The 13,506-nt window shown below is 42.3% G+C and overlaps 1 protein-coding gene across 2 annotated transcripts in view; it reads left to right on the plus strand.

Annotated features, from left to right (window-relative positions):
* The first annotated feature begins 999 nt into the window (after nucleotides 1-999).
* The window catches only part of aoc2 (amine oxidase copper containing 2), a 42,679-nt gene continuing 30,172 nt past the window's right edge, over nucleotides 1,000-13,506 (plus strand). For both annotated transcript variants that reach the window (XR_011312034.1, XM_069721992.1), the window contains exons 1-4: nucleotides 1,000-2,588; nucleotides 3,873-3,991; nucleotides 5,404-5,570; nucleotides 13,363-13,495. Coding sequence is in view for 1 of the 2 variants with exons in the window: in XM_069721992.1 (XP_069578093.1) it covers nucleotides 1,016-2,588; nucleotides 3,873-3,991; nucleotides 5,404-5,570; nucleotides 13,363-13,495 (1,992 nt within the window). In the remaining variant the exon portion in view is untranslated. The remainder of the gene's footprint in view (nucleotides 2,589-3,872; nucleotides 3,992-5,403; nucleotides 5,571-13,362; nucleotides 13,496-13,506) is intronic.

Here is a 13,506-nt window from a genome sequence, read left to right on the forward strand (position 1 = left end):
CTAAAATAAGAAAATGTCCTTCTGTGATCATCAAAGTGAGTTTCCTGTATGGTTCTCCAGGGGAGTATCTAGAAAGGGTCCTAGGGTCATATTGTCATGGTAACAGAGTCAGGGGAGCAGAACAAATCCACTATTTGTGAATTATTGGTCTCCTTTGAATTCCAACCTGAGAGGTGTCCATATTTATAATTTGGCAACCAGATATCAGCTAAAGGCGGGAAGGGTGTCTATTCTGTCTGACTTGGTGGTTTTTAAAGTTTTAAAGCTGGTGAAGAAACTTCCATATGTAAACAAATACTGTCCTGTTTGTAGTTGACCAGAAAACCTTCTGTGAGTCTTCAGTAAACCGGCATTGGACTGATGTCTGGTATGTGGTGAAGGGTTTGCCTACAGAAAGCCAGCTGAGTTAGTTGACCAGGCCAAAAAATAAAAATGAAAGTTAAACGACTCCTCTTCAAAAACAGTAAATAGATATGAACTACTATTGTAAATCAGTATCTAATTCTCCTCTGTCATTAAATACTGGAATGACGTCTGTAGGTTATGAAAGCACAATGTTCCACAGCAGTAAAGAGAGGTAGGTAATGGTCATTACTGTCCGCCACCTGTTTCACAACAGTTTCTGACGTAATTTCACAATACTTGGTATCCTTGCGTCTACTCAGAGGTTGAAATAGTATTTCAGTTTGTAAGCTTCACTCTGTAAGCAAGAATGCTCACATCACACCTCTTGTCTTTTCCCCCGAAAGCATGTAATTGTGATGATGAATAAACTATTAAATGCCGTGCGTAAAATATCTAAACAGCGCGTAAAATAGCTTAGTCGACCCGAGAAGCCGTTACATATCTCTGAGGACTCCGTGAAATCAAAGGCAGGATTTTATGGGACCCCTGTAGAGGGGGGCGGGAAGACGGCACCCGTTGAAGGGTGCGCCTCTCCTTTCCAGATTTGTCTGGCCGCTCCCTCCTGCCTGTAGCGCATTCCTCTCCCCGACTTTCTTTGAGCGTGTGTGAAATGGTAGATCGCAGGATGAATTCTTTGGTAAAATGGATGCTCATCTTTTTTGTCTTTGTCTCCATCATTCTAAACATCATCTTGATTGGCATCCACTCTAACAGGACGCCCAAATGTTCTGCTAAAAGTGTCCCTCCGCTGCGGGGCAAACACGACGAGCGCAGCCTTCTGTTCGCTGATCTCACACGAGAGGAGTACTTGCAGGTCCAGCAGTACATGCTCAAGCAGCAAAGTTTGGACATATCTACCAACCAGATCACCAAACCATCGCAAAATTTCTTGTTTTTAATAGACCTGTCCCTCCCAAAGAAAGCGGATGCGCTGGCTTATTTGGACGGGAACGGTGCCAAGCCGATGAGACAGGCGACGGCAGTGGTCTTCCACGGTGCCAAAGGCTACGTTAAGGAGTATGTAGTGGGCCCTCTACCAAACCCGACAGACCACACAGATGTCACCAAAGAGAGGTACAAAATAGATCTGCCTATCAGTGCTCGTCCGGTCACTGTCGGAGAATACGCCTTGATGTTCAAGTTTTTGGAGACTAAGGTTTTTTCCAAGTTGGAGAAGCTCCTGAAAGAGAGCTTCGGTGTGGGTCTGGAGAAGAACCTTAACTCGTTCGAGCAGATGCCTCGCGGAGTCCGATCCGGAGACAGAAAGACTTGGATATCTTTCTTCAGGGATATGAGCGGCATGTACATCCACCCGGTGGGCTTCGAAGTGCTTCTCAACCACGAGAGCTTGAACGCGTCCCAATGGAGAGTGGAGAGATTGCTCTATAACGGCAAATACTTCGACACTGTGGAAGAACTTCAACAGAAATATGAAAAGGGATCAGTTAAGAAAATAGTTTACAAGGAGTCGCCTGATTACGGCTCTCTGAAACCCAGAAATAAACCTCTGCAGATCGGACCACAGCAGTTTTACGCAGAGGGGAAGCGCTACAGCGTGAGCAAAAACCACGTCCTGTACCTGGACTGGAGCTTCGCCTTCGGGCTGAGCTCTCTAACGGGCATGAGGGTGTTTGATGTGCGGTTCAAGGGTGAGCGGATCGCCTACGAGCTGAGCGTGCAGGAGGCCATGTCGGTGTACGGTTCAGTTACACCGGGGATGATTCTTACCAAGTTTCTGGATTCGAGCATCGGGATAGGGCGCTTCGCTCACGAACTAGTCCGTGGTGTGGATTGCCCCTACGAGGCCACCTTTGTGGACACATATCGCTACATAGACGTCCCAGCCCCGCATAGATTCCGTAATTCAATCTGCATCTTTGAGCACAACATGGGTCAGCCCCTGCGGAGGCATTTCTCTGACTTCTTCCACAACAATTATGGGGGGGTGGTGAACAGCGCCTTGGTGTTCAGGACCATCACGGCTATAGGGAATTATGACTACATGTGGGATTTCATTTTCTACCAGAGTGGGTCAGTGGAGGCCAAGGTGCACGCCACCGGCTACATCTCTTCTTCATACCTGGTGGAAGGTAGTCTGAAACACGGACACCAGGTGGCGGAAAACGTACTTGGGAACATCCACACCCACTTCATTCATTTCAAGGTTGACCTGGATGTGTTCGGTAAGGCAGTACAGCATTTAGTATACAACAGTTCTTTGCACATGATTTATACACACTCTGAACATAAGTACACACACTCTAAGTGGGACCCTTTTAGTTACAGTAGGATATGGCACCTGGGAGGGGCCCAACTTATGGGGGTTTGGGGCAGCAACGGTGGACTGTAAAGTGTCTTTATGGGGCGTTAAAGAGGATTTTTGGTTGCCATTGTAAAATATGCAATGAGGGTGGGGTGAGGTGTGTGTGTGTGTGTGTGTGTGTGTGTGTGTGTGTGTGTGTGTGTGTGTGTGTGTGTGTGTGTGTGTGTGTGTGTGTGTGTGTGTGTGTGTGTTTACATCTACTGAGAGAATGCCCCTACTGATAGTGCAGCTGGGCAGCAAACTAAATTTTGAGCACACCAACAAGTCAAACCACTTCAAATGCGCCACTGGTGCTTTAAATACATTTTATTCAAAATGTCCGTGGTAGCCTGGACAACTCAACACAATGCAGCCTGAGAAAGCATGTAAATAGACAAAACATAAGTGAATTAAGAAAACATCTTAACCATCTTTAAAACTTACAGCATTTAGGAAAAAGTCTTGCAAATACAGAAAGCACAACCAAACAGGCTATAGAATAGTGATGGACATGGTTTGTTGTAACACTTATTGACTCATGAAGTTACTGTGAGTTGTGTTAGAAAAAGAGCCGGGATGCACGTTTTCTGTTTGCTTCATTTACATTCACTTCATTTAATTCTCAACTCTGCCCATCATTTCTATAATGGTCTGTTATTTGCTGCCCGTTCAGCATTTTGTTTTGTTTTGTTTTTGCATTTGCAGTTAAGGTGAGTATTATGGTCCTAAAATGTAATAATGACAATATCACAGACTATTTTTGCAATAAAGATATTCTTAATGATATGACAAAATACTAAACATATTTCATTATTAATTTCAAGAACATACAATTGCAACAAATATAATATGATGTTTTATGTGATGTAACAGTTTTCCTTCAAATATTCAGAACAACCAATCTCTCAGCGGTTTGTTGAACATTTGATCTTTGTTAACTTCCACACTGCTGAAGTCATCCCCCTCCCCCTTTTTGGAACCAACTCCTCCACTGAAAAGCTGCTTTTAATCATGCTTGTTGTTGTTTTGCGTAAAGTTATGTGCTTAATGCCTGTCATACCATGCGTTGTGTTGTGTAATGGTATCAATCAACAGAAACACCAACGTGATAAAAAAAAAAAAAAGGCCTATTGTGACAAAAAAATGTGCCCCCTTCCCTTTGCAGGTTTGAAGAATGTATTCCAAACCAAAGACATGGAGTATGTTAATGTGTCACTGCCGTGGATGCCTCATCACTATGCTATGGTCCCTCAGCTGGTGGAGAAGCAGCTCAAAACAGAACAGGTATGCTTTGACCTTCAGTAGCTATTTAAAGCCTTCACTTGTATTATGTCTCTCTTTCTTTTTTTTTTATTAAGGTTTCTTTTTATAACTTGTAAAGGAAAGTAACAGGAATGAGTTACACTCTGAACCAAAGTTAAACTTTGCATGAACTCAAACTTTGACATTGTTGAGACAGCGTGAAGTGTCTGACCCCACAATAGCAGTTTACAGTTTTGTAACGCCGCATATATATACGCAACAATAATACTGGATAATGACCAGTATGTTCAAAAAAAGAGGTTGCAGAATACACATTTATTTTAACTTTAAACTTAGTTGTTATAGGTGATGATTGCATGAATATATGCCGCCAAACTACAGAACTTCACTCTCATCATGATTATTTCCAGCAGAATTAAGTGACGAAGCTGTGATAAATCTGCTTTCAATATCTAACACAGAAACTATCTACTGAACAAGGGTGATTTTTTTTTTAAATTAAGGGTATGACTTATTGTGTTTTCATTCATCTATTGTAATTGTTTTTGTGTTATTGTGGTAATATCGCAGGAAATCAGTTGGCTCAAAGGGCTGTTGTTTGAAACATGAAACTTGTCAAATAACCCATTAATCATTTGTTTATGGTAACCCACAATTCGCTTATACGTACTGTTTCTTAGAATTTTCAATTTATAAATCCACTAATGTTACAGCTATCAAAATAATGCTTTGACAATCTAGTTCTAAAGTCCTACACTAACATTAAGTACGCCTCTAACAGAAAAATTTACATTTGCATGATCAAAATATTTTACAAATTATATCCTTTGTATCTTCAAAGAACTTGGTAATCGTAATTCATGCTTTAATTACATCCTAGTTATATTACTGTAACTCTCTATTGCTGTTTTAGTCCACACTGAGGGGCCGACCAATCAGCAACCAATGAGGTGATGTCGAGGTCAAGCAAATGTAGTGTCTAAATGTAGTTGATGAAGCAATATTAACAGTTGTGGCAACTACAGCAAATATTAAGGCTTGAGGCTGGAGTCGGTAGAGTCTGCAGTCATAATTTAACAACATAGCATTGCACTCTGCTCACATCGGGGGAGGGTCTCGGTTATTCATATCTTGGCAAATTTTGTCAAACAACATTCACCATGTGGCGGTTAATGCTGATTCAAAATTAACCTGAGATCTATACCTATTACGATGCAATGACTGGAAACAATCCCCAATGAAGCATGGGCAGACCCTATCCATTCACGTAGTATATTTTGGTCTGATAATACCAGAATTTTACTCCATTTAGAAGAACACTCAATCATTTCTGATACCACTCCTCTCCCAGTCAGTAAGCAGATCACCGGCTGCCAATTGTTACATCTTGAATCTTGACTGTGCCACTAATGTCTTCTGTGACGTCTCCACAGGAGGCTGCCCTGCGTTACGATACCAAGACTCCTCGCTACCTCCACATCGCCAGCAATGCGACCAATCGTTGGGGCCACCAGCGCTCCTACAGGCTACAGGTGTTCAGCTTTGCAGGGGACCACCTCCCGGAGAGCCAGGCAGAGGAGAGGGCTATGTCCTGGGCCAGGTAGGATTGGACTGCTGCAAAATCAACACATTCTCTAAGTTTGAAATCCCTCTCCTTTTCCAAGGTGTGAAGTTACATATAATTTAACAACTTTGCTATCATTCAGTACTTGTGGATCAATGAATATGCAGATAGTCCCTGCTTCTAAGGGGGTTGACAGGGATTTGTTTCCTTAGGTTTGTGAATCCATGTTCTGAATCTATGTTTTTGAGATTGCCAAATAGTAACTGCACTTCCAAAAAAGAAATGCAAAACAATGGCATTTTCTGCTTCTTCTGCTCATGATGTCTTCAAGCAGATAAAACAAAACAGTTTTACTGTTTATCACTTAGTGATTGCGAGCATTTTCTCTGCCTTGATGACAAGTGTTTTACAGATACTTTTTGGACCATGAAATATGATCTCCCACTGGCTTGATTCAGGTGAAATGTATTTAGAACTATTCCAGTCAAAATCGTAGTCAATACTTATGCAGTATGGCTGGTAAGGCCTCCTTTGGACAAGGAAGTTGAAGAAATACACTGTATGTATGTGTTTGTGTGTAAAGGTTTTTTTCTCCAGTCATGTTTTTATTGTTATGTTCTACCTGGGCCACATACTGTATATCACAAATATGATGTTACATTAATGAATCAAAACATTCTGATCACTCACTAATGATGTTAAGATGGCGGTGGCCATGAAGAGTTTGTAAGTCAGTGGGAGCATCTTAAATTCTATTCTTGATTTTATAGGAAGCCAATGAAAGCCAGAATGAGAAATATGATCTCTCTTGCTAAATCCTGTCAGTACTTACGCTGCAGCATTTTTGATTAATTGCAGGCTACTTAATGAGTAATATGGATATCCGGACAACAAGAAATTACAATAATCTAACCTTGAAGTAACAAATGCATTGATTACCTTTTCTGCGTCGCATTTGCGCAGGATATGACCAGATAGGTAATACTAGGCAGATGAAAGAAAGCAGTGCTAGAGACCTGCTTCATGTGTGAGTTAAAGGAATAATCCTCATCAAAGATGACTCCAAGGTTCCTCACAGTGCTGCTGGAGGCCAAAGCAACATCATCCAGAGTAACTAAGTGATTGGAGAAAGGTGTTTCAGGCCAAATACAATAACTTCAGTTTTGTCCATGTTTAGAAGTATAAAAGTGTAGGTCATCCAGTCGTTTATGTATTTTAGACATTCTTGAAGTTCTACCGATTTGTATCATCTGGTTCCATAGATAGATATAGCTCGGTGTCATCTGCATAACAATGGAAGTTTATGCAGTGGTTCCTGATGATATCGCTGACAGGAAGCATGTTTACTGTGACAAGTATTTGCCCTAGCACCGTACCTTGTGGTACTCCAGAACTAACTTTTGTTTGCCTGGAAGAGTCATTGTTGACTTGAACAAATTAAAATCGATCTAATAGATACGATTTGAACCAACATAATGCAGTTTCTTTGATCCTAATAACATGCTCTAATCTCTGTAAAAAAAAAAAACATATTTCAGTCAATCGTGTCAAAAGCGGCACCAAGGTCTAGCTGGACAAGTATAGAGACAAGTCCATTGTCTGAGGCTATTCAAATATTATTTGTCACTTTCACCAGTGCTGTATTTGTGTTATGATGTATTCTAATGCCCGACTGAAAATCTTTAAACAGACCATTCCTCTGTAAATGATTGCATAACTGATTTTCAACAATCATTTTAAAGGATTTTAGAAATAACGGGCAGGTCGGATATTGGGCTATAGTTACCTGAAACAGCTGGATCAAGAGTAGGCTTTTTAAGTAAATGTACAATTACAGCAACTTTAAAAGCCTGTGGTCCATAACCTGTTGAGTGAGATGAATTGATCTGATCTAATATGGAAGTGCTAATTAGAGAAAAGTAATCTCTGTCACACAGGGACTACTTGTTATCTACTCCAGACAGGAGGAAGAAAGTTCAGTGGTGTCATGTAACTTATTAAACCCTTCTGTTCTTCTGATGTAAAAAGGCAATGCATTTCCCACAGACAATTCTACATTAGCATCCATACGATCAGTCACCACATAGTCTTGTGTTCAGAGAATTTTCCATCCGAATCCATTCTTTAATAGAGTCTGAGAAATTCAGAGTGATCAGTTCCATTATCTGTCAGAGATGCAGCGGGCGCACCAGTGAGGCTGTTTAATTTTCACTTGACTCATTTTGTACCATTATTCACCAACCTAATTGAGCACAATATAGATATGGGGGCTGCTCAACCAATAAAGCACCTTTCCTATAGAATGCATGGGGCAAAAGATAGGAGGATGGAAAAAGAGGTAGCGTAGATGTTGGAAGATGGGATAGCTGAGCCCGCTCGCTGGGCCTCTCCATGTTTGGCAGATAAGTTTGGTTGGTTTAACATTTCATGCTGTCCCCAAAACTGTTATCATTTGCCTTGTATTGAGGACTGCCCTGAGAGTCTGGTGGTCAACGTGGTAGATGGTTGGTTGACACATCGGACTTTCATGTAGGAAAAATTAAGACATTTTCATTCGCAAACCTGCATTTAATATTGGACTTTTCATTAACCACAAAGGAGGACATCAATAATTTTAATTCAATGAAGAGAAGCTAAAACAGGAGAAATATGATTTCTCTTGATAAATCACATCAGTACTCTTGCTGCAGCATTTTGGATCAGCTGCAGGTTTTTAATGAGTAATTTGGACATCCTAACCACAAGGAATTACAATAATCTAGTCTAGAAGTAACAAATGCATGAATGAGTTTTTCTGCATCACGCTGAGGAAGGATTTTCCTGATTTTATTAATATTACGTAGATGAAAGAAGACAGTTCTGGAGATTTGCTTTATATGGTGTCTAAAGGACAAATCCTCATCAAAGATGACCCCAAGGTTCCTCACAGTTTTGCTGGAGGCCAAGACAACGTCATCTAGAGTAACTAAGTGATTACAGAAAGAGTTTCTGAGGTGTTTAGGACCAAGTACAAGAACTTCTGTTTTGTCTGAATTTAGAAGCAGGAAGTTTTCGGTCATCCAGGCCTTTATGTCTTTTAGACAGGCTTCAAGTTTTACTAACTGATTAGTTTCATCTGATTTTATAGAAAGATATAGCTGAGTGTCATCTACATAACAATGGAAGTTGATGCAGTGCTTCCTGATGACATCTCCTAATGGAAGCATGTAGAAAGTAAAAAGTATTGGGCCTAACACTGAGCCTTGTGGAACTCCATAACTAACTCTTGTTTGTCTGGAAGACTCATTGTTGACATGGACAAACTGGAATCTATCTGATAAGTAGGATTTGAACCAGTCTAATGCAGTTCCTTTAATCCTCGTAACGTCTTCTAATCTCTGTAATAAGATCGTATGATCAATCGTATCAAAAGCAGCACTGAGGTCCAGAAGAACAAGTCCAGAGATGAGTCCATTATCTGAGGCTAATAAAAGGTCGTTAGTAACTGTCACCAGAGCTGTTTCTGTGCTATGATGAACTCTAAAGACTGAACATCTTCAAACAGATCATTCCTTTGTAAATAATCACAAAGTTGATTTGCAACAACTTTTTCAAGGATTTTAGAAATAAACATCAGGTTGTAAATTGGTCTGTAGTTTCCTAAAACAGCTGATCAAGAGTCGTCTTTTTAAGTAAAGGTTTAATTACAGCCACTTTAAAAGCCTGCGGTACATAGCTGGTTACAATAGATAGGTTGATCTGATCTAATATGGAAGTATTAATTAAAGGGAAGACTTCCTTAAAAAGTTTAGTTGGGATGAGATCTAACAGACAGCTAGAGGATCCAGATGAAGAAATAATTCTAGTTAACTCAGAGAGCTCAACAGGAGAGAAATGTTCCAAGTTTACATCTGGTCCTACAGTTGCTTTCAGGGCTGCTGTTGCTTAGCAACACATCAGTGATGGTGTCAGGAAGGGTCGGCCCGATTCTCTCCCTGATAGTAAGAATTTTATTAGTAAAGAAGTTAATGAAGTCATTACTGCTGAGAGCTGAAGAAATAGAGGGCTCAACAGAACTGGGACTCTTTGTCAGCCTGCGACAGTGATGAAAAGAAACCTGGGGTTGTTCTTGTTGTCCTCTATTAATGATGAATAATATAAAGTTCTGGCCTTACGAAGAGCTTTCTTATATAATATTAGACTATCCTTCCAGGCAGGTGAAATTCTTCTAAATTAGTGGAACTCCATTTCCTTTCCATCTTTCTAGTTGCTGCCTAGCAGAGCGTAGTTCTGAGTTGTACCACGGAGACAACTTCCTCTGGTTCATGACTCTCTTCTTCAGAGGGGCGACATCATCTAGAGTTGTAGCAGAGATACTGCAGTGTTTTCTAGCAGATGATCCACTTGTGTGGGACTAAGATCAACGTAGATGTCTTCCACTGCTTTAACACACGGCATCGAAGAGGATAAGCATGTAACTGCTTCCTTAAACTTGGCCACGACATCATCTGACAGACATCTACTGTAGTGGGATTTATTCCCACATGCTGTGTCGTCCATTATTGTAACTTCAGATGTTAATAAGAAGTGGTCCGACAAAACAGGGTTTGGAGGAAATACTATCACATTTTCAGTTTCCATCCCATACGACAGAACCAGATGGAGGGTGTGGTTACCACGGTGACGGGGTTTATTTACATTCTGAGAAAAGCCAAAAGAATCTAATAATGATCTGAAAGTAGAACTGAGGCTGTCGTTGTCCACGTCAACATGAATGTTAAAGTCTCCCACTATCATCACTTTATCTGAACTCAGCACTAAATCTGATCAAAAGTCAGAATTCAGTTAGAAACTCTGAATAAGGACCAGGTGGGAGATAAACAACAACAATACAATCCGTTTCTCTGCTTTCCAGTTTGGGTTTAAAGACTAAGAGTCAGACTCTCAAATGATTTATAACTAAGTTTAGGCTTTGGATTAATTGATAAACTTGAGTGGAAGATTGCTGCCAGTCTTCCTCCTCCTCCTCCTCCTCCTCCTCAGCCTGAATCTCTAGGAATATGATCATTAATATGACTGGGAGGAGTTGCTTCATTAATCCTACCATATTCTTCCTGTTGCAGCCAGGTCTCTGTCAGACAGAGTAAATCAATCTGATGATCAGTTATCAAGTCATTTACTAATAGAGATTTAGACCAGAGAGATCTCATATTTAATTGTCAGATTTTTTTTGATCCATTAATTTGGTAGGATCCATTTTTATTCCATTTTTATTGACAGATCTTTTGTTGAGTTTTTTTTTTAAATATAGGTGGTCTGGGTACAGACACAACCTCTACAGGATGTTGAAGGTTTTGGGTGAGTGACAGCTCTAAAGAAGCTGCAGAGGAGCTGTAAGACTGCAGCTCTGCGTCCTGGCCTCAACCCTGGATGTCAGGTTTTAGGGCTGTTAAGAGACGTGGCCATGTTTCTAGAAAGAAGAGCTGCACCATCTAAAGTAGGATGGATGCCGTCTCTCCGGATCAGACCAGGTTTCCCCCAGAAAGTGTCAATGAAGCCCACGTTGTTAGCGGGACACCACCTCGACAACCAGCGGTGAAGTGAAGACGTACGGCTAAACATGTCATCACTGGTCCGGTTAGGAAGGGGTCCAGAGAAAACTGGCGAGTCCAACATAGTTTTTGAAAAGTTGGACACCGATTCCACATTAACTTTAGTGACCTCTGATTGGTGTAACCGGGTGTCGTTACTGCCGATGTTAATAACAATCTGACTGTATTTACGATTAGCCTTAGTCAGCAGTTTCAGGTTTGATTCAATGTCACCCGATCTGTCCCCGGGAAGACATCTGTCTCTGTCCCCTGGAAGACATCTGACTCTGGCCCCGGGAAGACATCTGACTCTGGCCCCTGCAAGACATCTGACTCTGGCCCCTGGAAGACATCTGTCTCTGGGCCCGGGAAGACATCTGACTCTGGCCCCGGGAAGACATCTGACTCTGTCCCCTGGAAGACATCTGACTCTGGACCCTGGAAGACATCTGACTCTGGCCCCGGGAAGACATCTGACTCTGGCCCCGTGAAGACATCTGACTCTGGCCCCGGGAAGACATCTGACTCTGGTCCCGGGAAGACATCTGACTCTGTCCCCTGGAAGACATCTGACTCTGGTCCCGGGAAGACATCTGACTCTGGCCGCTGGAAGACATCTGACTCTGTCCCCTGAAAGACATCTGACTCTGGCCTCGGGAAGACATCTGACTCTGGTCCCGGGAAGACATCTGACTCTGGCCTCGGGAAGACATCTGACTCTGGTCCCGGGAAGACATCTGACTCTGTCCCCTGGAAGACATCTGACTCTGGACCCTGGAAGACATCTGACTCTGGCCCCTGGAAGACATCTGACTCTGGTCCCGGGAAGACATCTGACTCTCGCCCCGGGAAGACATCTGACTCTGTCCCCTGGAAGACATCTGACTCTGGACCCTGGAAGACATCTAACTCTGGCCCCGGGAAGACATCTGACTCTGGCCCCGGGAAGGCATCTGACTCTGGTCCCGGGTAGACATCTGACTCTGTCCCCTGAAAGACATCTGACTCTGGTCCCGGGAAGACATTTGACTCTGGTCCCAGGAAGACATCTGACTCTGTCCCCTGGAAGACATCTGACTCTGTCCCCTGGAAGACATCTGACTCTGGTCCTGGGAAGATGGAAAATCTGTTGGAGACGTGAAGATCGGTGGTGAACCGTGGGCTTCTTCTTGGGACGATGTCTCCTTCGTACTGTCACCCAGCCGCCCTCCTCCTCCTCCTCTTCCTCCTCTTCCTCCTCCTCCTCCCCCTCCTCCTCCTCATTAAGGGAAGCAGGGTTGTAACTAAACATGTCACACTGAGCAGGAAAAACCAGAAGAGGAGGAGGGAGAGGGAAGACATTGCTAACTGCTAAGCTAACAGCACCAAAACACCAAGTTAGTGAACGTTGGTCAAAGATTTAGAATTGTTCAAGCAGAGCAAACGTGAGTTTTAACTTGAGCTGAGAAGAAGTGTGGAGAGATTTAAGATGCGTATAATTCAGGAAAAGAAGCTGAAATAACAGAGAAGTAACACTAGTCACAATGTTTGTAGACAGGAAGTGATGCAATACGCTCACCGTGACGTCAGACGAGAGACGAGAGACAGACCTGTGTGGAGGATCAGATCTGACTGTGTTCAGTGTGGATCTTTTCATTCATTTCATTACATCATTTTAGAAATGTTGATAATAATAATCTCGTTTTTTTGCAGAATCAGCAGTAGCAACGTCCTCGTCTAGTGTCTGGGTGTGTTTCCTCTCCCCGGAGTACAACCGTGCTCACCAGCTGCCAGTCCTATCAATCATAGAGTTTCCCTTTGATAATGGCCATCAGTATTTCGAGGTCAGACAAAAGTGATGAGTTGCAACCAATAAAGCAGGTACTGGAATTTAGTTTACCCTCGTTCAGAGCAAGAAGTTTAGAGAGAGGGACAGAGCAGCGGGGAAACGTGGCCCTTCACCGGGTTAACTATCGACATGATGGAAATAGAGCCGATACTGGGTTTCTACTACAATGATAGAGTGCACATTTCATCATAGATCCTTTTACCTGCCTATTTTTGTGTGTTTGCCTGGCAACACTTGTGTGAAATGTGCGTCTCACTGCCTGTGTGAGTATGGCTGCTCTAATTTGTTATCATGGACATCAAAATGAAAACAGTAACAATAAGTAATGCACACGCCACACATGGACTGTGTCCCAGGCCTCAGATCTTTAACCATAGCTCTGTTCGCATCCAAAGGCGTCTTTCTCTGCATCTCATTTCCCTATCTTCAGGTATAAAATTGCCATTACCAGGCATAAGGACTTAGAGCAGACCAGCAGCAGCCTGTACAATCAAAATGACATCTGGACTCCAGCTGTCGACTTCAGCAAGTATGTTGAAGACAACGAAAACATTGAAGATGAGGTATGTAGAGA

The sequence above is a fragment of the Brachyistius frenatus genome, unplaced genomic scaffold (assembly GCF_029030835.1).
Source record: "Brachyistius frenatus isolate BFR_SWC_R1_liver_20210118 unplaced genomic scaffold, ASM2903083v1 Contig_280, whole genome shotgun sequence".
In the NCBI taxonomy this organism is placed as follows: Eukaryota; Metazoa; Chordata; class Actinopteri; family Embiotocidae; genus Brachyistius; species Brachyistius frenatus.